This window comes from Rhinolophus sinicus, chromosome 4 (genome assembly GCF_057876585.1).
Source record: "Rhinolophus sinicus isolate RSI-liver-muscle chromosome 4, RSI-T2T, whole genome shotgun sequence".
NCBI lineage: Eukaryota > Metazoa > Chordata > Mammalia > Chiroptera > Rhinolophidae > Rhinolophus > Rhinolophus sinicus.
Window position 1 is genome coordinate 102,678,398 of NC_142504.1, and position 25,877 is coordinate 102,704,274.

The 25,877-nt window shown below is 39.0% G+C and overlaps 2 protein-coding genes across 4 annotated transcripts in view; one reads left to right on the plus strand and one right to left on the minus strand.

The window, feature by feature from the left end:
• The window catches only part of RAB27B (RAB27B, member RAS oncogene family), a 127,174-nt gene extending 113,673 nt beyond the window's left edge, over positions 1 to 13,501 (plus strand). The window contains exons 4-7 of one of the 2 annotated variants that reach the window (XM_019721990.3): positions 1,480 to 1,565; positions 6,251 to 6,354; positions 9,148 to 9,271; positions 10,332 to 13,501. In XM_019721990.3, the coding sequence (XP_019577549.1) occupies positions 1,480 to 1,565; positions 6,251 to 6,354; positions 9,148 to 9,271; positions 10,332 to 10,521 (504 nt within the window). In that variant the 3' untranslated portion in view covers positions 10,522 to 13,501. The remainder of the gene's footprint in view (positions 1 to 1,479; positions 1,566 to 6,250; positions 6,355 to 9,147; positions 9,272 to 10,331) is intronic. The other variant, XM_019721997.3, reaches the window with a different exon arrangement.
• Positions 13,502 to 22,287: 8,786 nt separating this feature from the next.
• The window catches only part of CCDC68 (coiled-coil domain containing 68), a 43,060-nt gene continuing 39,470 nt past the window's right edge, over positions 22,288 to 25,877 (minus strand). For both annotated transcript variants that reach the window (XM_019722023.3, XM_019722016.3), the window contains exon 12: positions 22,288 to 24,977. In XM_019722023.3, the coding sequence (XP_019577582.3) occupies positions 24,920 to 24,977 (58 nt within the window). In that variant the 3' untranslated portion in view covers positions 22,288 to 24,919. The remainder of the gene's footprint in view (positions 24,978 to 25,877) is intronic.

Sequence of the window (25,877 nt, forward strand, 5' to 3'; positions counted from 1 at the left end):
GACAACATTTTTCATAGGAAAATATTGAGTGACACTATTGCTTGTCTCCAAAAGTATACAGGGCAACTAAAATAAACAGTTTATAGGTGTATATAGTGTGGTGGGGTTTTTTTTTTTTAAGTGAATGCTTATGGAATCTTTCAAAACTTGAATTATTCACGATCTAAAGACATTAACGGTTGATCTCAGTTAAGTTGCTCAATAAGGAAAAGTATTCATTTCCCCAAAGACGTTAAAAAGGATGATTGTCACGGAGCTGGAACATGAGCTTTGTACGTCCTTGCTGCATTTTTATTTATGTGTAGACTCAGCCATCAATCACTGGCTTATTATGAACAGAATGTGAGACTAATCCACGCTATTTTCCAGGATAAGGGAGCTGAAGTGAGAATCACAACCACTTTCTTCTCCTATGCTAGACGCTAATGACAGCAATAAGGATGTTGTGACATGTGAGACGTGTAGCATAGGCACATGCGCTTAGCCAGATTCACTGCCACCCAAGGTATTCTTGATTGCCAAGATGGCGACAGCTTCCAGTTGATGTCACAAATCTACTCCTTCCTCAAGGATTGATGGGGGACGGGGGGGGGGGGGGGACAACAACAAAGGAAATGGTGATTGAGAAATTAAATCATGTTTTTTTTTAATGTTCTGTACCTTATCTGAAAGTCAATACATTGTAGTGCACTCTTAGCAAATTTGCTTCTAACCCCTCCCAGGTCTTCCTGTGCCTTCTCCCCTCTCCAACACTGATCTAGGTATAAATTCTTACAAAGAATTCCCCTTTAAGCATTTTCACTAAGCCATACTTAGAGGAGCTGATTAAATATTAAAATTGGTATGCTTTACTTAATAAGAGGTCAAAGGACCATAATTTTAAAACTTTTAACTTTTCTTAAAAAGCCTTTGAGGAAATGGCTAATAAAGGAGACTTGAAGTATCCTGTGGAAACCTTTGAGGAATTCTGTGCATAGTTCATGACTGAGTCATTTTGAAAGTCCAATTCACAGTAAAAGATATTTAGATATTTGTAAATCACTGTATGGTTTTAAACATGACTTCACATTTGTTCTTTCATTTAAGTTTGCCACAGCTCTGTAAAGTAGGAAGAAGTCAGTTCCAATTTGCAGATAAGAAAGTAATATTCAGAGAGGTTAAATGAAGTGTTGATATTTGAACCTAGAACTTGGGTCCTAAATCTAATGTTTGCTGCTTGTGTGTGGAACTGACAGAAGGTGTCTAATTTAAGTTTGCAGCACGCCTAAACTGTGTTGAAAATCATACTTGTACTTGACATTTAAAAGTGAGAGTATATGTGATACTTCTGGGGAGAAAGAAAAAAACACAGCAAATATTTATCCTGCACTATGAACTTTGATTATAGTAATTGAGAAAAAACATCCTGAGTGAACCCAGAGAATTTGAGTGTTGCCAACATACAAAGCAGTATCAACTGATGAAAATTGTATCTTTCAGGTGTACAATACACAGGGACCAAATGAATCGTCAGGGAAAACGTTTAAGGTGCATCTTCAGCTTTGGGACACTGCAGGACAAGAACGGTAATAGTAAATTACTTTGTTTCTGGGCACAAATAGCTTAGAAAAACCTATTTTAAAGTGAATGCTGTATGTGCGTTTGAAAACCAAATGATATGTAACTTGTCTCCTGGTTTCGAAAAATACATTTGTACTGAGAAATAAAAATAAATTATTTGTAGTTAATTGCCATCACTAGCATTGTAAGGGTTGGTTCAGATTTCAAAAATTAGATTTTTGAAAATCTTTATGAAGATTTTTGTTATGTGTTGCCTTTTTACTTTGTAACAGGGAAAAAGAAAAAAAAAACTCCTCCAGAATTTAACCGAATTAAGGTGGGAAATTAACACCATTACAAGTGCTGCTCAGTGGAAGGCAAGGGTGTTAAGATCTTTCTGATCTCTTTCCATTCTTCCGCATAGCCTTTCTGTCCTATGCCATTTGACTGGCTTTGTTCTTTAAGATTTTTTTTAATCAAAGTTTATTGGGATGACAATGGTTGGTAAAATTACATAGGTTTCAAGTGTACAATTCTGTAATACATCATCTCTATATCACATTGTAAGCTCACCACCCAGAGTCAGTTCTCCTTCCATCACCATATATTTGACCCCATTTACCCTCATCTACCACCCCTCTCCCCTTTTACCCTCTGTAACCACTAAACTATTGTCTGTCTATGCATTTTTGTTTCTTCATTTGTTTGTCTTGTTCCTTTGCTGCTTTCAGTTTTATATCCCATATATCAGTGAAATCATATGGTTCTCGACCTTTCCTTTTCAAATTTTGCTCACGTCATTCATTGCCCTCCAGCTGGAATGTTTTGCTCCCTTCCCACCTTCCTTGAGCCTCTCCTTTCACCAGGTCTGGCTCATATTCCAAGTCCTCTGTGGGGCCCTTCTGGAAACCCCAACTTAAACCAACTCCCTCTTTCTTCTGGACTCCTATAACACCTATTATATACCACCTTGTAATAAGGCAAATATTTTATTTTTGTCTCTAACTGCCATTCTTTGATTCACTTATGACCTTCTCACCCCAACAAAACTGTCAGCTTTATAAGGGCTAAGACCATACTAGATTTTTTAGCATCATCTCTGGTACAGTGTCCAAGACAAGAGATACTCAGTAGACAGTGGTGGTGATTGCTTAGAACTGGAGGTGCTATACCATCATTTGATGAAAATATATGTCTTTGAGATACAGGGTTTCAAAGTGCAAAAGACCCCAAGCTAGTGAAGCTTTTCAATGTTAGATTTTTTAAAAATTAGCAATAGATTGTCAGAGGAGATATTTAGAAGGCACCATACCTCCAAATTCTGTATTGCATGTCTTAGAATGTTTATGCTTGTAAACACTTCAATTTTTGAAATGCATCCAAAGTGTTCTCGCTTTCAGTGAGTGTAAATGCCAGGAGAGGTGCCGGGCCTCTCTGTTAGCTTTTTTGACTGTGAATTCCATTTACACACATCCTTCAACACGGCTGGTTCTTCTGAAGTCATTCCTCACAAGAATCTCTGTTCATATGTCAGTTTTGTTGTCACAAAGATGTATGTTTTATAGACCAATTTAATTCAAATTTGAAGAAGTAATATGAGAAAATGTGGTTCCCATATGTCTTCGCACATGATATGTCAGCCTTCCATGATGGCAGGCTTCTCTCATCTGTCCTCTCAAGACAGCTGCTCTATGAGGGAAATGGGGAATACTAGGGCGAGTCTTGGGAACACTGGGGTTATTCACCCCTTGAGAATTTTCCATTCTGTAAATATAAGGTGTAGCTAAGCAACAAGATAAACAATGCCTCACACCTCAGCAATGTGTGAGGCATCTGGCAGCATAACCTGTATAAGATAATGGTTATTGATAAAAGTGATATAATGGGAAGGAGGAAAAAAATAATACCTCTTATGTAAGCCTAAAGGATGCAGAACAACAGCCTTAGTTCCCAGTGAGGGAGAAAGAGTGATCATGTGACCCTGGGATATCTCTTATTTATTTATTTTTTTAAAAAGGGTCCTAGCTTTCCCCACCCTGGGGACAGAATAAGGTTGGTGGGTGAAGCTAGAAATCAGATCTTCCATCTGGAGTAAATCCTGGGAAGAATGAGGTATAACAAGGGTACTGGGCAGACTGGTCCAGTAGGTGAGCCTGGTCCAGAGCAAGAGTATCCTATACACATTGCTGTCGATGCAAAAGTGTTTTCCCTAATGAGATCCATAGTGCAAGCATATTGCTAAGTAACTTTATCATGTGCTGTGGGCAGTGAGAGGGGGACAGGCAGTCTTGTCCTCCAATGAGACACACACACACACACACACACACACACACACACACACACACACACACACACACAGAGTCTTAGGAAGAGGATAGAGAGCTGGCTGTTGTGGTTGAGTTAGCCACGCTATTGTGGTTGAGAAGGAGATAATTTTATGAGTACAGCTAGTCTCCAAAGAGAAAGAATCATTCAATAAAAGCACTATAATCTTTGTGAGCTTCCAGTGACTGGAAAGAAAAAATCCACCAGAAAAAACTGAGTACAATTTTTGGTATTTCGTAATCATAATGAGTATGTCCTACCAAAGAAGTTCTAATTTGGAAATAAATAGTTGTTAAAATATCTCTTCTCCCTGCTTTAGCATTCAAAGTATTGTTCTCCATTGAAGTCATGTAAATCTTTAACAATTTTATATTGTTTCTCTTAAGTTGACAAGCATTAAGTGAACTAACTACTACATCCAGGGCCTTGAAAATGTAATGCATAGCAAGTTAGAAACACAGCTCCTTTCCTCTGGGAGCTTACAGTCTAGGGTGGAATTTGGACAAATAACAAACAACTGCAATCTAGCTTAGGGCAGTAACAGGAAAACAAAGGCTTGATAGGCCGGTGTTCCAGAAGGAGACCATAACCCAGAGGTGGGTGTTGGGAAGGTGCCTGGGGAAGTGGTATTTACTTTAATACTGTTATATGTATTCTCATACACAGTGAGTCTTTTCCAGACTAAAGGGGTAGGAGGTGAAGGAATCATTAAGGCAAGGTTACCCACAGAAATAACAGCATGTGTGGAAGCCCAGGTGCGAGAGTGAACTTTCTAAGAATGAAAAGAAGATTAGTATGGCTGTGGGTGGTCCAGAGATGAATCTGGATAGATGAGCAAGGGTCAGTGGGTGCAGAGACTTAAACAGCTTATTCAAGAGTTCAGTCATTATCTTAAGAGCAATGCATCAATATTAAAATGTTTTTAGCAGAGGATTTACATCATCAGTGGGAAGAAACCAGGGAAGGGCAGGGGGTCCCAAACAAAACTGGAGACAGGAAGCCTATTGAGAAGGCTGTTGACGTTATCCAGGCAAAAGATAATGGGTTGGAAACTAGGGTAGTGGCAAGATATGTAGGTGGACAGAAATGTGAAGGTCAGGATGTATTTGTTGATTGTATACAGAAGGTGAAGGAGAGAGAGAGTGTGGTCAACCAGGAGTATGGTGATACCACTGACAGAGAAATCAGGAGAGAGCCGTGTGGTTTTAGACTAGTGAAATTGGAGGTGACTTAGTTTCCTCCAAGTGGAAATATCCAACAAGTAATTGGGCACATGGTGTGAAGGCAAGAAAGATCTAGACCTATGAATTTGGGGTTCATCATATTGGTGATGTTTGAGCCAGGGAAGAGGATGAGATTATCCAGTGAATACACATAGAGTGAGAAGGGGTTCGGATAGAGCCCTGAGGAAACCAGAGGATCTACAAACAGGCTGAAATAGCAGACCAGAAATTGGGATATTTATGATAGGAAATGATATCCTTCTCAATTTCAAAGTTATGTGCCTTTCTAAAAACGTATTGCCAACTGTACCTCTTTATCAGTAAAACCCAATTTTCTATGGTCCCCCTGTGTGGTCTCTGGTTTTGCCCATTCCTGATGTTGAAAGGGTCTCAGCACATCTTCAATTTCACTGAGTATATTGGGTGGAAGGGGTAGGATCAGGGGAAGGACAGTCTTTACACTACACGTGACTGAGTGTATTCTTCAAAATTCTCCATTAGAGATGAGCGTTTTTGCTTTGTCTTCCCAACTACTAAGTCTCTCTGACCCCCCCCCCCCCATCATCTTCCTCTTTCTCCTTTCTTCAGTGTCTTCTCTGTTCTTTAGGAAACATGAATGCCACTCTTTAACCCCCAACGAATGTTTCTAAAAGAGTTTTCTTTCCAACCTTCTTTTTTTCCCTACAAAAGAACCCTCGTTCCAGCTGCTAACAAGTTGTGGTTTTCTTCATGTGATCACAAGCATTCATTTTCAGGCTGCCATGTGCCAAACTTTCTTCTGGGAACAGACAAGGAGGATTGAAAAGTATACGTTAAAGTCCCAATTCTAAAGTGGCTGACATTTTAATTGTAGACCGTGGGATGCCCGTGAACCAACGAGACAAAGAGTCCAAGGGGCTGTGTAAGCAAGTGTGTGACTGGATGTTACAACCTCTGTGTATGAGTGCTATGATGGAAGGTAAAGCCAGGACACGGTCTGAAAAAGAATTTATAATCAGATGTCCCTTGTGCAGTCTTCCTGGGCAATATTCCATTCTGTAGGATAATCCATAAGGGATGCCATGGAGATTTCATATCGAAAAGGGAAATTGCGTTGTTTGTATTGTCACCATCATATGTCTGTGGACTAACTTTCAAATCTACCCCCTGTGATTTCTTGGCAGATTCCGGAGCCTCACCACTGCATTTTTCAGAGATGCTATGGGTTTCTTATTAATGTTTGACCTCACCAGTCAACAGAGCTTCTTAAATGTCAGGAACTGGATGAGTAAGTGGGACCAAGTAACTTGTGTTAACTGCTCTGGGACCCAGCAGCTCTATTTGCTTGTTTGCCTCACAGAATGAACCCAGATTGGGTACCACAGGTTCACCTTGGGCAGTCATGAATTCAGGGTTTCCTGCATCACCTTCAAAGTGGTGTGTATCACCCAGGGTGGCTTGGAATTGTATTTTCCTTTGACACTCTTAGAAGAAGCCTCTGGCTCTTCATAACCATCTGCATTTAAGGTCTTTATTACTGTGACTGAAAGGCCGTTAATTCCACTTGTCCGGTTAGTCTCAAAGGACTTCATAGAACTGTGTGAGCTCCCACGTCTACTGTTATCTAACCCAGAGAGGACAGAGAAAAACAGCCTTTCTGAGAGGTTACACTGGCACCTAAAATGTGTTGCCCTTGCACCTGGGTTAACTGATGGGTTAGTTAACTCATGGGTGAATTAGGTGAGAAACTACTCCACCAGCCACGACTATCACCAGCCACGGGAAGGGAAGGTACAGTGTGTCCATCGGCTCACACTGAAATTTTCCTTTTTTCAAAAACTATTCCAATGTGAGGAAGCCGTGTATAAAAAAGTCTATACAATTTAGATAAAATATGAAGTTAAAAGCCACCTAATCAGTTATAAAATCTAGATTAATATATGTCAGCACAGAAGAGTAGAAGTATTTGATTTTTACTTTTTAAGTTAAGGTAACACTAATTGTATTTTTTATTATAAATACAAATTTTGATACTAAAGGGATGTACAAGTAATCCCATGGGTCTGGTGATAGTCTTGTCATTTCTAGATTTGTCAGGGCTGTCTGTGGCCAGAGTGATATATATACATACAGAGGGTGCCAAAAAATGTACACACATTTTAAGAGAGAAAAAAAATGTATTAAAATTACACTGACGGTAACCACTTTGAGCACCACTTGTAATTGCAGAAGTCAAACGTGATTTATATTCATCTTTTGTTATCTGTACGTATTGAGTATTACAATTTTAATAGTTTTTTCCTTCTTAAAATGAATATACATGATTTTGGCTCCCTCTGTACATATAAATTAGATTATGTTATTCCCCTGGTCAAAGTCCTTCTTTTTGGGGCCTCCTATCTCACTTGGAATAAAACCCAGAGTCACTCACCCACCTACAAGGCCACGGTGATCAGGCCTTAGATTCCTCTCTAATTCACTCTTACTCTGTCCCAGCTCAGGGGCTTCCAACCAGAAGTCTCTGCTGCTGTTCTGAGGAGGACAAAAGCACAGTCCTGCCTTAGGCTCTTTGTCCTGATTCCCTCTGCCTTGCTTTCTCTTCTTTTACAGTGTATGCAAGTTCTTTCATCTTCTTCACCTTTTTGTAAGCTTTATTTATCTCTTGGGAGGAGCCTTCCCTGACCACCCCATCTAAAATAGTACTCTTCATTGCTTTGTATCCTTTCAATACACTTTATATTTCCTTCAGTCACTGCCACCACCTGACAGTACTTGATGTTATGTATTTCTTTGTTTACTTGTGGTTTGGACATGAGCTCTATGAACGTGCAGACTCTGTCTGCTTTGTTCCATTGCAATAGCCCAACTCCGGGATATTCATCTGGCACAGATTATATATTAATTATATAATAATTAATATATAACTGCCTTAAATGTGAGCTCAATAACACAGTTGCTACCATGGGGGAAAATATCAACAAATTCTGACTTCCTTAATTGCTTCTCTAAATAAGTGTTTATCCTAGAATCTGTCTCTATTGCCTTGCATTATTCTATTTCTTTATCCAAATTTTGATGTTATTATTATATTATGAGGCAATAAGGAGATGACATTATTAGGTTCTTTCAGAGAATGATTTATTCATCCTTTATTAAGGCAGATGAGACCCTCCCTTGTTTTTAAATTTTTTCAGAAGGATACTGTTAAGATTTAAGATTATTAATTGCCATGTCTGATAACACTTCAATTTCTAACACCAGATAATTGGTGTTGTAGGCCTTTGTCTTATTCCTTGGCAAAGTCTCACACAGCATGCCTAGAGATGGACGTCAGAGGTAATCCCTATAACTTGGCAAACACAGGTTGACAAATTCTTATCGCTTCCTTCCTTCCTTCCTTTCTTCCTTCCTTCCTTCCTTCCTTCCTTCCTTCCTTCCTTCCTTCCTTCCTTCTTTCCTTCCTTCTTTCCTTCCTTCCTTCTTTGTTTCCTTCCTCCCTTCCTCCCTCCTTCTCCTTACTCCTTCTCTCTCTCTGTTTCTCTCTCTCTCATCTCACACACAGACACACACACACACAGTGAAAAGAGAAAAACAAGTTACCTATCTTAAAATTGTTTCTACATGAATTTGTGGTGGTTCAAAAATGCTCTGCTTTTCTAGACCATCACCTTGGACTTCAGGGCTTGGAAATGAGGCCACCTCCTAAAGGAAAGAGCAAACTTATGCACTGTAAAATCATCTTCAATGACCGCCACTTCTATTGGCAGAGCAAGTGGTATGAAGCTGGATATCCATCTCAGAGGGCTCTTCCTCGGGTGGAGAAGAGCACTGATGGGTGTTCACACAGGGGCTTCACATACATTATTATCAATCTTCATAATCTGCCATTTATGAGGCGTTATCTCTATTGTACAGATGAGGAAACTGCAGCTGAGAGGAGTTAAGTAATTTGGCTAATATAACATAACTAGTAAGCAGCCAAGCTGGAGATGAACAATTAGGTTAGAAATCTGATATGAGCAGTCATTTGACATCACTTGTTTATAACTAACTTGCTGGTTCCATCTGCTTTCTTTCTAAGGCCAACTGCAAGCAAATGCTTATTGTGAAAATCCAGATATAGTATTAATTGGCAACAAGGCAGACCTGCCAGACCAGAGGGAAGTCAACGAACGGCAAGCCCGGGACCTGGCTGACAAATACGGGTAGGTTGGTTACGTGGAGACGTCACCTGGCCTTGCACACTGCTGCTTAGTAATGGGGCGGGGACACAAGGTTGATACGAGGAGAAATCCTTGATTCAAGAACCACGCATAAGTGAAAAGATCTTCCAGAGGAATGAATGTGATGTTTTAAATCAATTGCTTAGTAACAATAGCAGCTAACATTTACTGAATACTTATTATGTGCTAGCAACTCTTCCTAGACTTTAACTCATTTAACCCCTCATAATCATATGCAGAAGATCTAAAGTGAGGAATTGAGGCATAGAGAGATTAATGATTGATGGAAAGCCATCAAGCTGGTAAGTAGCTGAATTCAACCCAGGAAGTCTGAGGTCAGAACACACACTATACTCTCCTGCCTCTCAGTTAATAGTTGCAAAACTCTAAAGAATAATACCGATGTGGATATAGTATTGCAATCCTGATCCTACATAACTTAAATGACAGATTAACAAAAATTTAAAACACCCCATGCAATTAACTATAAATTGACCTCCAAGTCAGACCTTGTCATTATTTTTTAGATTTAAAGCAGTTTTATCACATCTGCCAATTTTTACTGAAGGATTCTCCTTGAGGACTTTAAAAATGTACATGTATTCTTGAAACTTTTGATTCCAAATAAATAGACTGTATTCACATGAATAATCCATTCAGTGCCTGCTTAATTTCTGAATCAGATTTCTAGGTAATTAACTGGGAGGAAAGTAATATTGATCACCAGTTTGGGCAGTTTTATCATCTTAATTAAAAAAAACACACAAAAAAACAGTGATAATGCATTGGCTTTAAATATCTGTGTACCGCCTGTATCAGTTTTCTTGCCCATAGTATGGTTATACTCACATGAATGAGCAACCCACCAATTTTTACTCACTGAGAAAAACCAAGGATGCTTTCCAACTCGGCCAGCAAAATCATGATTATTTTACAGTCCCTCAGCCAGCCATGTTTTTGCATGTGTGATTCTTTTATACATTTTGTTGTATCTTTTCTGACTTCTTTCTCTCAAAAATATTTGCCATCTCTTCTATGCTAGTTTACCATATTTTGAAACAAGTGCAGCAACTGGCCAGAATGTGGAGAAAGCTGTGGAAACCCTTCTGGACTTAATAATGAAGCGAATGGAACAGTGTGTAGAGAAGACACAAGTCCCCAACACTGTCAATGGTGGAAACTCTGGAAAGCTCGATGGGGAAAAACCAGCAGAGAAGAAATGTGCCTGCTAGACTCTACATAGTAACTCATCAAGAACCCCACTCAAACATTACTTCCAAAAACAGTGACAAACCACAAAATTGTTGTTGAGTAGACCATGCATAATGGCATGTCTTTCTTTTTCTGCCTGAAAATCTATTTTAAGAAACCATAATAGTCAACAGTGTTTAAAAAGAATTGACCAATTGTTTCTGTGGCCCCTTCAAATAAGATCAAAGATTTTCTAAAGTGATCTCACCATTATGGATGCCCAATTTGTTTTTCTTACAAAGAAGACGAGTATGTAAAACAGTATACAAGATGAAATCAGTTTTAACTTTTAAGTCAGAACAAACACTATCGTATCATTTTGGAGAAAGGGATAAGCTACCAAAGGGAGAACACAGACAGATGATTTTTTAAAAAAAGATTAGGTTTACTTCTTATGTAGAATCTGATTCATACTTTGAGGTTTGCATTGGGGAAACATATTAGCTAAAAATGGATACACAATAAAGAATTCTTAATGGCTCACTGAGAATGGTATGACTGTGTACACCCAATGAGCTGTACTAGGACTAAATTAGTGATGAGGTTATGAGAGGATGAATGTCAGACTTCTGCTCAAATGTAGGAGACTGTGTAATAAAAAAAAAAAAAAAGATTTTTATATTCTTATTACATGGCAGATAGACAAGAACAAGATTGTGAATGACAAAGTACAAGAGAAATGCCCTGGGAGAAAAATGAAAGTATGGGAACGTGGCGTTTGGACAAATGAAATTAAATGTAACTGTTACAGATGTCTGGAAGAATTACTTAGCCAACTTTCACTCAAGCCAATTAGAAGTTGACATCAGTTGGGATTAAGAGAATCTAGAGGTTTTCATTTCAAACAAAATTTTAAAAATTGGTTCAGTGTTCAGCTTCACATTTCATTTTTCTTAGCAGATGGTGATAGTCACAAGGAAAAATTAAAGATTGCTGTTTATTAAATATCTCTTTTAAAATGCAGTCAAGGAAAACTATTTAGCCTTAATTTTTTTAGATACACTTTGCTGGTGATATGTTAAAAAAAAAAAGTGACAATTAATTGTGGGGTTTTTTGAATTTACAAAAGCACTGGAAACTCTAAATCACATTTCTCCTCTCCAATCCACACCCTCCCCTGGCTTTGAATCAGTTGCAAAAATACATGTGTGTCACTTCATAGATCAACAACTTCAGAATAATGATGGATCGATTTTATGGTCACTCTGAATTTTCATGTCATTAATTACATCAAAGGTGGTGATAACTCATGCCATATTACAATAGATTTAGCATTTGTTTTTATTTTGCCTAAAGCAAAATGCCCATGGTGGACCCATCGTTCAGTGTTGGTCAGGAATAGAACTCAATCTTATCTCACCAAAAGTTGGGTTAATCACTTAGGCTTGCACATGATTTTCTCTTTATTATGAGCATATGATTTTTTGACAGAATAGTTCCTCTTACTATAAAATTTTGCCAATTAAACTTCATTTTTCTAAGGCTGTGCATGTTTCTTTTGTTAAGTTACAGACATTGGAAACCCTAAATCCCCCCCACACACACACACCTTTCCCCTCTCACACACACACCCTTGATGTCTGCCTACCGGTCTCCATCTGGTATTGAATCAGGTTTAGAAACACAGATCCAAGGGACTATTTACAATGTCCTTAGGGTGGACTAGACCCAGAAATGTGCCATGAATCAAAGCAATCTGGAAGCTTTGAATGGTTAGCCCCGCTGTGGAATTCTCGGTGTTCACTGCCCAGTTCCTCTGACTCTGCAGCATGGTGCCAGCTTCTAAGATGGATCATGCTTGGGTATTCCCACCACGGTGTTTTTCTCTACTATGCTCTCCGTGACTTCAGTGCCTGTGCCATGAAAATGGAAAGCTATTGGCTAACATCAAAGATATTTCTCCTTGCAGAAAAGTGAACCGAAACGGTGTAACTATTGCTGTAGCAAACTTTGGTGAACTTCTGTGGTCATTATATCCACTTATTGGATTCAAATTGTGATATCCCTGCATTTCCAGAATAGGGAATGTTTAACCATTTTAAAATCCTCAAGGTATTCTATTTTGGATATGTCTTTTTGTTTCCACTTATTTTCCAGTTATATGATTGATTTACTTAGGCCAAGATTCTGTCATTGTCAGTTATTTAATGAGCATTTATTCAAGATCTGTTTTAAGATCGTTTGATAGTTACAGCAGAGGTTGATAATGCCCATAATTACAGAACTATGCCTATACAAGTAACAATTATTGGGTTATAATCTCAAGAGAAATAAAACTTACAACATATGACACATAAGCAAGTTAATTTAAAATAGTATTCTACTTTTAAATAAACACTTCATCTAAAAAAATATTTTCTGTCAAATTTGACATCTGACCCCAAATTTTATGTAAACATTATTTAAAAATTACTCCTCTCATTAATTCACAATTTACTCTGTATTATTTACTGTACAGTTTCAAATAGATCTGGAGTCATGAAGTATACAGAATGCTTTAAAGAATTTCATATCCCCTTCACCAGCATGTAGTTTTAGCCATATGTGTTCTGTTACTGATTATTTCCCAAATGCTCTAGTAAACCAAATTGTATTTTGGAGGAATATTTAAAGTGTACATGAAATTCCTTTCCGGTGTACAAACCATTTCTAGAGTGTTTACAATGCTTTAATGTTTACATTGCTCTAACCCAGTGCCTCGGATAAGTCCGTGACCAAATTTGTCTCTCACCATATAGCTCATTTCCTAGACTGTCATATTCTAGAAAGGTCTGACTGAGACACTAACACAGCTAGAAGTCTTTGATATCTTAAGCAAAAGGAACAAGGCCATTATCGGAATCTGGAGATTATTACCACCATCTGCTGGTCTTATAGCTCACTTCTCATGGGGTGAGCATTACATGAGACTCTTAACTGTGATTAGTGACAAAGTTACCTTTTAATGTGAAAAAAGAAAAATCCTTTGAAAAAAATGCATCAAGTATAGTTGAGGGAACACAATGTTTGTCTTTGTGTGATGAGGTTGACAAGTCCCAAATTGGCAGAGAAAATGTTAAATGCTGAGAGTTGAGTTTGTGGGTCTCTACATAAGAATTTAAAAATTCTTACAAGTCATCATTCTAGCCAGTTTGCTCTCATTTCTATATTATCAGCTATCACACTGCAAAAAATTCAAAACCAGCATTTTCCAAGGTAAATAGTTTACCTGCTGTTTTTAACCAAGTGGGCCATTCAATGTATTAGTGGTGTCTTTGTTATGCTTCTAGTATAAGTTATTCTCTGCCAATCTGTACACGTTGGATGAACTGGGCCAGAGTCCTTTGCTCTCTCCTTTATAAGAGAAAGAAGCTTGACCATAGAGAAATACATGACTACATTAAAAAATAATTACAGCCAAAATATTTTTTAAATTGTAAATTGAGTTCACTGGAAATCAACAGCTTTGATGAAGCTCACATATATTCTCACTAATGGGGTGACTACAGCAGTTAGAAAGAGAAACAATACATGTAATAGATAAAGTATTCAACTAGGTATAGTATATAATCTGGAAATTTATGTTAATGAAACAAGATTGTTTACTATTCTGTATCTCTCTGTTCAGTTGGAAGAAAAAAGTACATATATTTACTCATTGTGTATCACACTAAAACTTTGAGGAAAAATGCTCATCCATAAGAATTTCAGAGTTTAAAACTCAACCTTAAAAGAAATAATATTGAAGTTTCTGTTTCCTAAGATACTGAATAACTCTTTAAAAGGAAGTTCTGAGAGCTGATGTTAACCAAAGTGGTTTTAAAAAGTTGTCTTTCATCCTCTACTAACAAGCTTTAAAACATTAAGAGAAGTCTAGAATATTTAAATATTTTAGGAAAAGCTGTATAATTTTTTAAAGATGCCAAGATGCTGTCTATATTTGAAAAAGTTGTCTAAAAATTCACCAAAAGCTATATTTTTTTCTTGATCTTTGACCAAAATGATATAAACCTATGTCGGGGGAGAGTGCTGAGCTCTTATACATGGAAAGTAGATATAGAATATTATCTGAGATAAGTGTTGTCTCAATGCTTTATAAAGCCATGAAAATACTTGTGTCATAATGTAGAACTGATAAAAATCATTGTTAGGTATATAGGGAATTTTATAAACTTACTGCTTTAAAATTCTTGTGTGATGACCCAACCAGAATGATACTGTTGAGCAAGAACTATAAAGGAACATAAGAGTTACAATTTGTCTAAATAAAGTTCTTACATATGGCAGAACATGGAGAAGGTCATGCTCAAACTTACACGGTGGACTTTTTTAAGTAGGAAAAAAGAAGATTTTTTGTAACTAGATCCTTGACAAATATTTATACATCACTTTTTTCTACCAAGTAGAGGATTATATCCTTAGAACTAAGGTAATAAAAATATTTAAACACCAAATATTTTATTATTGGCATCAAAATTAACACATATTGTTTATCTGAAACTCATTTTCTCATAAATTGGAGTTGTATCACGAAGACACTTTTCTGCCAAGCTCTTTTTATCAACAGTCTATGGTTGAGAGACTTTCTAACTTCTTATATAGAGAGAACAAAAACAAACAAACAAAAAACAGTGCCAAAAGGGTGGGATTATTTTAAAGGGTATCATCTTTTTTTTTTTTTTAATTGGGGAATATTGGGGGACAGTGTGTTTCTCCAGGGCCCATCAGCTCCAAGTTGTTGTCGTTCAATCTAATTGTGGAGGGCGCAGCTCAGCTCCAAGTCCAGTCGCCGTTTTCAGTCTTTAGTTGCAGGGGGTGCAGTCCACCATCCAATGCGGGAATTGAACCGGCAACCTTGTTGTCTAGAGCTTGCACTCTAACCAACTGAGCCATCCGGATGCCCAAGGGTGTCATCTTTTGAAGAAAAAAATATACAGATGAATCATCTTTGGATTGAGTCATTTGAATATTTTCCGGTTCCTTTCCTTTCCCACAGATGCTGGAAGTCATGGCTAATATCCCTCCGGTGACTTGGTTTTTAAGGATCTTTAGCAAATTATGTAGGAGATGGCACATCGGTCCTTAACCGAATGGATCCCTTATCTAACCAGTGGCTAGTGTTCTTATGTCTGTTGGCACATCAAAATGGTATCCCTAACAATATGTAATACTATTCTCCAGGTTATTTTTTCAAATGCTCTTTCAGAGGAGCCTGGTATTATAGAAAGGAAAGTGTCCAGAACAAGTTGGGGACTGTGAGTATGTTATGAAATATCTTAGTGGCTTCTCCTCTTATGGGACTTACAAACCCTGCATGCCTCACAGGGTTTGGGTCAGGCTCAATGTCGAAAATATATAAGAAATTAGTTTGTAAGTTATGTTCCATGTGATAAGCGGATACTATTATCACAAGCTAAGAACTAATAAAAAAAAAATGACAGTCATAATTTAAACCACTTGTTGTGAAAAGAAGTGTCACAACAGGGACACAGCTTATTTTAATAGATGTATTGGAAGGTACCAAAGGGTAGTCCACTTCAGGTTGTTGTATATGATTGAAAATGTTTAATATACGAGTATCTTGAGTTATTGAAAACAATATGAGTTCGATTTCGTTTTGTATGTCATCTTGTATTTCTTTCAAGAAGTCCAATTATATTCTAGATAGTATATAACAACTTGGTCAAAATCCTCCTTGTACAAATAGGGCTTTTGTGTCCATAGCTTTGTAAAAGATACTGGTGGTATCTGAAATTATTTAAGAAAATTAAGTTATCGTGCTTAATATGTCCACAGTAAACAATGTTCTGATGTAACACTGATGTGCTTCACTGTATCCCAATGCTCTGCCTTCAAATGGTATCATCGTCATTTTTAGACTAAGCACGATTCGATTGTTTTGTCTGTCATCTATACACATCTCTGTTTTGTCTAGTGCTATGAATGTTTCTTAAAACTTTAAACATGGAGTTTTTATTCTGTATACCCCTGAATAGACTGTGGTGCCTGACAACCATTGTTAGGTCATTATTTTGTTGTACCAAAGTTCTAGTGACTTCAGAAACTCATAGTATCCAATGATTTTGTGGTGTCTAGGTTTGAATACTACGGTTGAGAACTGTATTCAGTGATTGTTACTGTACACTTTTCAAATAAAAATGCATTTTTATCAATTATTTTGTGTAGTCAAAGCAACCTTATTTCTGTAGGGTGGGTGGGGAGCATTAACTTAGTATTAACATGAAACTTGTATCACGTTAAAAATTGATATCCACCTGAAACTAATATGTTATGCTCATATGTCAATTATACCTCAACTGAAAAAGAAAGGTATCTACTGGGAATTAGGAAATAAGAAGTGATTTGGGTGCAGCCAAGTGATTCTATCCATCTCTCTAAACTTTCTCAATTTGTTTCAAGACTGGACTGGACTTTGCATGGGAAATTTTCTAATAATCTTGAATGATACATTTATAAAATTAGCAATTAACATGCTGAAGCATTCTATAGTACATAAGCACCTTCACAACCTATCTCTTCCCCATAATATAGTGTTGAGGCAGGTGGTGGGATCTCCCTTAGTCACACTGGTGAAAGGACCAATGTTCAAGGCCAATTCAAGACCACAACCATACAGTTTCCTTTTAATGTTCATTTACAAAGGCTGCCTTGTTCCCAGAGTTGCTTTCCCTCCATATGTTACTTAGATAGGTGTTGCCAAGATAATGATGAGTTTTTAATTTAAACATAAACAATGCTCCCACTGCAAGCAAATAAATGCTTGGCATCATTCTCTCAACTTGACTCCGCGGTAACATTAATGTTGTTTCCCACAGGCAGAATCTTTTGCCTCCTGGCTTTATCTTAAATAATTCAAGATAAGTCATTAGGGACTTGCTTTTCCTAATGCTTCATTGGATTTTTGAATAGTAATAATATGCCCCATATTGAGAGAAAAATATAGACTATTTTGACATTCACTGTCTGGAGTTATAGGATCTCTTGTTTTAAAACTGTTGGCAGGGTGGCTCAGGTGGTTGGAGTACCGTGCTCCTAATGCTGAGGCCACCGGTTCGATTCCCACATGGGCCAGTGAGCTGTGCCCTCTACAGCTAAACTTGTGAACAACAGCTCTCCCTGGAGCTGGGCTGCCACCGGCTGCCAGCGGCTGCCTCATGCTGATGTATGCTGCCATGGGCTACCCTGTGCTGCCGTGAGTGGTTGGCAGTGAACAGCTTGAACCAGAGGGGGTAGGGGAAAGAATAAATAAAAATTAAAATGTGCCCTACTCTGTGTCAAAAAAACAAAAACAAAAACAAAAACTGTTTGCAAGGCCTCAAGGTATTATTAGTCACAGTTCTGTATACCAAGGAATTTTTCATTTCTAATCTGGATTGCTACGATTTATGGAGAAAGAAGAGTTATAGTAGAGTGTGGGCATTGCTGTTCTGTTAGAAACTTATTTAGAAGACTGTGGGGACAGAGCTCCAGAGAGTAGTTTACAGGCTCTCGGCCTCACGTGGAGGGGTGCTGGCTCAGGTGGTGGTGGCCGTCGGCTGAGGCGGGTTGGCTATCAGCTGTGGCCAGTTAGCCAATTGGCCGCTAGTATAACTGCTGCAGCTACGGAGGAGAGCCGAGGAGAGCCGAGGAGAGTCGAGAGTGTGGAGGAGAGTCGTCGGTCGGTTGGCAGAAAAATGGACAGCAGGTCGCACGTCCGGTAAACCCAGCGTCCAGTGAGACCATAGTGGTATGACTCCCCTACCTATGGCTCCGTGGGTGTTCCTTTTCGGCCTCACCATGTCCTGCGTTCTTGTGTGGGGAGTGGGAGCAGAGACACCGCAGGCCGCGGCGCACGACAAATGGCGCAGCGAGCAGGGTCTCCTGCACGACAAAGACGCACATCATAGATTAGGAAGCCAACACACCAACTATAATTTGACTGAGGCTATGTTATAGGTACTAGAAACATTTTGTCATAGTAATCAGGTTTTTTAAATTATCATAGCTGTGGAGACCAAGCCAGGAGTGCAGTTTCTAGGCTCTAGGCGTCATGTGGAAAGGTGCTGGCTCAGGTAGTAAATGACCATCAACTGTCATTGGATGCCCATCAGCTGTGGCTAGTTGGCCGTCAGCTGTAACCAGTGAGCCATTGGCCACTAATATAACTGCCGTGGCTACGCTAGCAGAAAATGGGGGCTAGCAAGAAGATGGTGGCTGAGCTAGCAAGCGCGGATTGCAGTTAGCAAGTGAGGTGGGTTGGCAGAGAGAAGTGGATGGCAGGTTGCGGATAGTGTGGCTCCTGCTTCCTGTGTCTCCAACCCAGCTGCCAGCAAGACTGTAGTGGTATGACTCCCCTACCTATGGCTCCGTGAGGTTTCCTTTTTGGCCTCACCATGTCCTGCATTCTTGTGTGGGGACTGGGAGCAGAGACCCCGCATGACACCCCGTGTGACACATGGCGCTGTGAGCAGGGTACGGTGCTGGCCAAAGCTCTCCGAAGGGCGGTGGAGCAGTTTGTGCGTATGAACACTCAGTCTCAGGAGGATCAGGAGGAGCAGCTGCTAGAGAGCTGGACCCCTGTGGAGGGGTGGGGAGATGTGGACGGTTCCCCAATCAGCATAGGCTGGAGAAAGTGAGGGTCGTTGCAGCCCTGTGGGCTGGGAAGTGCTTGCTGAGGCCCTCACCCCCAGGTTGGGGAGGACTTGGAGCCCTCGACCTGTGGAGAGGGCACACATTGTGAGGCTAATGCACAGCCCTGGCGAATGACTGTGGACTATCGGGAATGGGCTCCATCCTTAATTTAATGGACCGCTTGACTGTTTGCTTGGGAACATACCACCATGCAGTGGAACTGGTGGATGTTTCCTTTTGTGTCTCAACCAGCCACTGTCGAGAATATGTGAGAATCCTGGCTGTGCCCAGAAAGTCTGGTGGTACCCTGAGAAACCCTGGCTGTGTCCAGGAAGACTGGCTGTGTCCAGAGAGAGTGGTGGTGCCCTGAGAGGCCCTGACTGTGCCTGGGGAGACCGGTGGTACCCTAAGAAGCCCAGGAAGTCTGACTATGCCCAGAAGGAGTGGTGTTGCCCTGAGAAACCCTGGCTGTGCCCAGAGAGCCTGGCTGTGTCCAGGATATTGCATTCAACTCCAGGCTCCTCGCACAGGGCCCCTCGTGGAAGACGCTTATCAAATAGATTGTGAGGAGAGACCCTGTAGGGGTGGAATGTGGGGACAGAGCCAGGAGTGCAGTTTCCAGGCTCTTGCCCTCACGTGGAAAGGTGCTCACTCAGGTGGCAAATGGCCACCAACTGTGATTGGATGGCCATCAGCTGTGGCTAGTTGGCCATCAGCTATAACTAGGGAGCCATTAGTGACTAATATAACTGCTGTGGCTACACTAGCAGCAAATGGGGGCTAGCAAGATGGTGGCTGAGCTAGCAAGCGGCGGAGTGTGGATTGCGGATTGCAGAGAGGCAGATTGCAGCTAGCAAGTGAGGTTGGTTGGCAGAGAGAAGTGGACGGCATGTTGTAGATAGTGTGGCTCCTGCTTCCTGTGTCTCCAACCCAGCCACCAGCGAGAAAATAGTGGTATGACTCCCCCATCTATGGCTCCGTGGGTGTTCCTTTTTGGCCTTACCATGTCCTGCGTTCTAATGTGGAGAGTGGGACCAGAGATCCCGCGTGACACCCTGCATGACAATAGCTTTGGATCATTTTCATAGATCTCTAACACTCTTCTTTACCAAAAGGTTAAAAACAAACAAAAAACCCAGCAAGGTTAACAACAGAAGACTTTAATCTGTTTGATTCCCCAGAGACACTTACATCATGAGCCCATTCACTCTTATGAAAAAGTGAACAAGGAGTGACGTGAAGTCGTGCTAGTGAGTATGTTGGGTTGTGAACACACAGCGCCTCGCTCCCACTCTTGAGTAGCCTCATGAGGCCCCTCTCCCGACTTCCAAGAGCAGTTTCTTATGAGTCCTTCAGGAAAAGAGGGTAGGTCAAAATAAGACAATGCAACTGAACCTGTTAAGAGCAGTTTTCTCTTCACTGCGCTTTCCAGACAGCATGGGCTTTCTCCGTCCATTAGGGAAACACAGACAAAGGAGGGGATTGAGAGACAGATTCCCAAAAGTCATTAGGTTACCACAGCTCAGAATTCAAAGAAAACCGGGAGGAAAGCTTACAAATCAAATAAAGGGGACGATGTATAAAAAGGAAACTTGAGAGCATATGCTGCATGGAAAATGAGTCAGACAATATCAGGACTTATTCTTCACCGGGCAGTGCAGCTCACGGGCTGGCTATCGCGGGCACACCTGGCCTGCCAGCCCACGGAGCATCCACACCTGTGCTTGGCCTCTGCCTGGCTTCCTCTTCCACCAAATAACTCCTTCTGGCTGCTTCCCTACCTTTCTTCTCATCTTTGTTTAAATGCTATCTTCAAAGACAGAGGTCTTATTTAAAATTACTGTCCCATTTAAATGACCAATCTATAGTTCCCATAGTTTCAGTTATCACCCGATTTAAAATTACAACCACAGCCTTTCACGTTTGGTAACTCCATATCCCAGAGTCGACTTTATTTTTCTTCACAGTCAACGGGATATCTCTGATTACAATTTGTTCCTCATCACTGGATGTATTTCCACAAAGGTAGAGATTTTTCCTTATCTTTCTTCCCCACTGTATGCACCCCCTTCTCTCTCCTCACTGCTGTAGCCCTGACACCTAGAACAATGCCTGCCAAGTGGGAGGCATTTAATAAATATTTGAGAGAAAAAAATGAATGAATCCTGTATGAGAATTTGAGTGGGTGGACTGTAGAATAACATAGTGCTAACTTTTTTTACTACTTTATCAAAGTAAATATTAGAATATTTAAATTGTATAATTAATTGATTTTTGTCATGACACATGCCCAAGGAAACATCACCATTATCAACACATTGAATATGTCTAAACCAGGGGTGTCCAAACTTTTTTCAACGTTTTTCACCAAGGGCCATATTCGGTAAAATACACAAACAGCCGGGCTACTCACTCGAGGTGAAGTACATATTGCCTCACCTGGTTTATTTAAGTAAACTAAATATATTTTTGGAATTTGCTGCGGGCCAATTAACAATGGATTGCGGGCCGCGGTTTGGACACCCCTGGCTAAACTGACCTTGCATTGCTAGACCAAAGACTAATTTCCATATTTCTACTATAATTTTAAACACATACAAGTATACAGTTTAATAGTAACAAAGCAATTAAATATGCTTATTTAAATCTTTATTGCATCCTTAACATTTCCCATCAAAAAATATGATAAGGAAGAAAGGGAGGAAAGGCGGGAGGATGGTGAGAGGGAAGAAGGAAGGGAAGGGAATTATAATGATTACGATATTAGAGGTGATTTTCAGTCCTTGATGCATTGGGTCCCTACTTTGCTATTGATAAGGATGCTACAATTATTTGCAGGTCAGAGGAAAGGTAAAAATTTTCAAAGTGAAGAAACATGAAAGACTTTGAGAAGTGTGTGTATGCGCTTCATTTTATAATGATACTATTTTTTCAAATTTAGAATTACAATGCATTACTTTGCTGTTAATTTTGATCCAGGGAAAATTCGCAGAAAAATTCAGGGAGCTATCTAAATATCTGTTCATTGACAAAAGCAATTGACTTATTATGAATTATATTGTAATGAACAATCAAATAAAAACTATTTAATTCAATTATGCATAATTTTAATGTAAAAAGAAAAAAAAATTTCAAACTATGACATTAATTTTCTTTATTTTAAGGCATGTTATAAGCAAGTATTCAAAAGATATACTATATCAATTGTTTAAACATTTGTTAATGATAAATTGTAACTATATAATCGATGTGAAACTAAGTTTCTTTTCATTTCCCACTTCAAGGCCCGCCTCCGACCTACTTATCCAATATATTGATTCGCATAATTATCAATACAATTACTTAGACTATGAACTACTGTTTCTTTTCGTGTATTTCCTGTGTGGTACTACTTTTAGACTAATAAATTTCTCCACTGTAATCTTTCATCACTCAGAAATATTTATTTAAAAAACATTTCAAATGATAAAAGCTGAAATGATAAGGATATAGGAAATAATCTGTATACGACAAATAAATGATGCTGCTGATGCTACTAAAAAGATAATTTTGTATTTGAAGAATTCAGCTCTTTTTAGCCTTCTGAAACTGCTTATTCTCATTCTGAGGACATCCAACAACCATCGCAAGTGAAGCTGAAGACCCCAGGAGCAGGTCCTACCTGTACTTCGTTGAGCTGTATACTTCCATGTTCAAAAATGAGTATAGTGAAACCAAAACAAAATCCAAGAGTGTCTTCCCATTTTCCATGTTAGACTACATAGTCTAATGGAAACCATCCAGGTTGTTAGGTTAGTTAGATGGGTTCATTCCAAAATCTCATATTTATTACAATCGAGAATGATGCTTGAGGTCTGAGAGGAACCTAAGTGAGCTACGAGCGAAAGGAACCTAAGTGAGCTACTACTACACTGCAAATACTTGAAGCAAAATTCACGATCCCAATTTCTCTACAAATGTGCCTGAAAATATATTACCAAAAAAACTTCAATGTGGCATAAAGTCATGAAAAATAAATGTAAAATAAGCAGGTTTTTAGTGGGGAAGTTTTGCTGAAGTAAGTTCTCATGAGGGTAGTCCAACAGGTGAAAGGCCGCATATCTCAGCAAAATATTTACTTTATTAATAAGTATTGTTTCTAACTGTCATCCACACGATAATACAGAGAGCCAACAAGGAAGCTGTGTTTGTTAAAGTAGCAAAAAAAAAACCAGAGGCATTTGTATTGCTGGGAAATACCTCAGACTGCCAAGTAAGCAGGTAGAAGGAAAATTGACAGCCAAGTGAAACAGGTTCGAATCCTTCACCCATAGTTAGCAGTGGGGCAAATTACTTAAACACTCACAATATCCTCCCCTACAAAATGGGGATAATATATGACCTGCTTCTGCAGGTTGTTAGGAAGAGTAAAACAACACAGGTAAAGCACTTAGAATTGTTCCTAGCATAGATTAACTGTGCCCTAAATGTTATTAGACAGCTACGACTTCAAAACTACCAAGCAATACAAATAAAGTATGAAACACACGTAACAGTCATGTAACATTCCAAGGATTACAGTACTTTGATGACTTTGTAAATACATTACTATGTCTCATTTGCACATATCTTTAAATATTTCATAGATAATACTGACATTTCACATTCTACACTGACAGGTTGGAAGCATCTTTCCTGAGAAAATGAAGTTATACATCAGAGAGGATAATCAAAAGGCTTAAAGTAATTCGACCTTTCAGGTGAGTAAGGTGTCCCATTACTCCTTTAGTCGACATGCCTTCTGCTTTCCTGAGTGTCAGTAGGTTTGCATTTCTACAAGTTAGACTTTGATTTTACTCATAACAATCACAAACCACCTGTAATGAACATATGTATCAAAATTTAAGCACACTTTCACAAAAGCACTAGACATAAAATTCTAATTCATGAATTCAGATTCTTCCTGGTTGCAGATAGCAGCCACTGTTCCTTTGAAGCCATAATATACACATTTTATGGAGGTATGAGCTCATGGCATTATGTTCTAGTCTTCTCCCCTCCCCCCAATATTTTCCTTAGATAACATAATGAATATTGAAAAGAAAATTAGTCACAGAGTCTCAAAGTGCATTTTTGTTCTTATGTATGGGTTGCCTTAGCAACCAATTTTCAATCCTAACTGAAGAACAGTGGCTTCCTAAGGTGTTGTGAGGCAGCCATGATTCTCAGCTTTTGGAAGGATGGGTGGGTTGTAGAATTAGCTAAAAAGAATTTTCTGATGCCCATAATTCAGTAAAAAATAACTGTCCCATTAACAATAGGTCAGGAGGTGAATGTACCTCCTGGTAAGGTGTTTATTATTCTCCAAAAGTCAAATTTAAAATGTAACCTTTATTCATATGCATATACACTCTTTCTTCCTTCTTATTTACATACATAAAAACCACTATCAAAAGGTCAGAGTTGACAACATCAAACCATTCCTTTCAGCAAAAGTCTACAAAAAAAGATTCAGATTTCTTTTTTAACTTTAAAGAATTCATGTTGCATCATGGGAAAGTACCTGGTCTCCTCATCCATTTAGTAAGTTTTAAAGAAAGAGTTTCCCTCATCAAATGCATACTGGTTTGATTTTCTGGAATGTCGTCTTCTTGTACAGCTACTGATGTATAAAATATGCCACCTAATGCTGGCACTGAGCCACTTTAACATGCAAATTTAGACTGTGTTTCAAAGAATAAATAAGACCCACATAATGACCATTGTCATTCAGATCTTCAGCCAGCCAGCTCATTTCCGTAGCCTAATCAACATCACATAGGGGGTACTGCCTTCAGTCTTCAATTCACTGCAGAAAAGACCACAATCAGGAAAATGGAGCACATTAAACAGAAGGGATATAATTGCCCTACCACCACCATTACCATCTCCACCATCTTCCATACCACCAAGTCTGGATTAACTGCTTTCATTTGAGAGCCAGCAGTTAATTTATTGATTCTGACTAATTCCCCATGAGACACCATAAAATCACATTGTGGAAGCCTTAAACTTATGTAAATCCACCTAGCTGTATTAGGACGAGAGTGAGGGGAAGTGAGAGAAAGTTAGAGCTTGTTGTCTGCCATTCCAATCAGTGAAGATTTGCACGGGAGTGACTTGGAGATGGGAAACAAATCACCTTTTCCCTTAGGACGTTTAGTTCTGTGGGTTTCTCAGAGCTTGAACTTTTCTCCTCACTGTGCGTGTACATGCACACATACATGTATATGTATGTGCGTGTTTTTTGTCCTTGTTTAACACTATGACCCCTAATCTCCAGCAAACTACTTCTTCTGGTGTTTAACTGAAGAAACATCTATATGTTTTCTTGAGGGGAAAAAAATTTGTTGTTTTGTTTTGTTTTGTTTTTGTACTTACTGAGAGATGGCATGGAAATACATTTTATGGGTATTTAAGGGATTTGCTGAGATTTGTTTTTAAATGTACATGATTTTTTTTCTAATGGCTACTCTTATATTCCAATCTCTCCCTAGAGTTATAATTCCATTGTATGCTGGTGAATCCAGACTTACCAAACGATACTACCGCTTACATTCTCAAAGCAGGCCATTGGCCATGTTTCATTTTGCAAACATAAGACCTAGCATTATATCATTCATACCGGAATTTCTATTAAAAAGATCATAAAACAAAGGGCACATCCTGTCCAATTTCCCTATTTCAATTAGAAAAATTTCCCATGCAA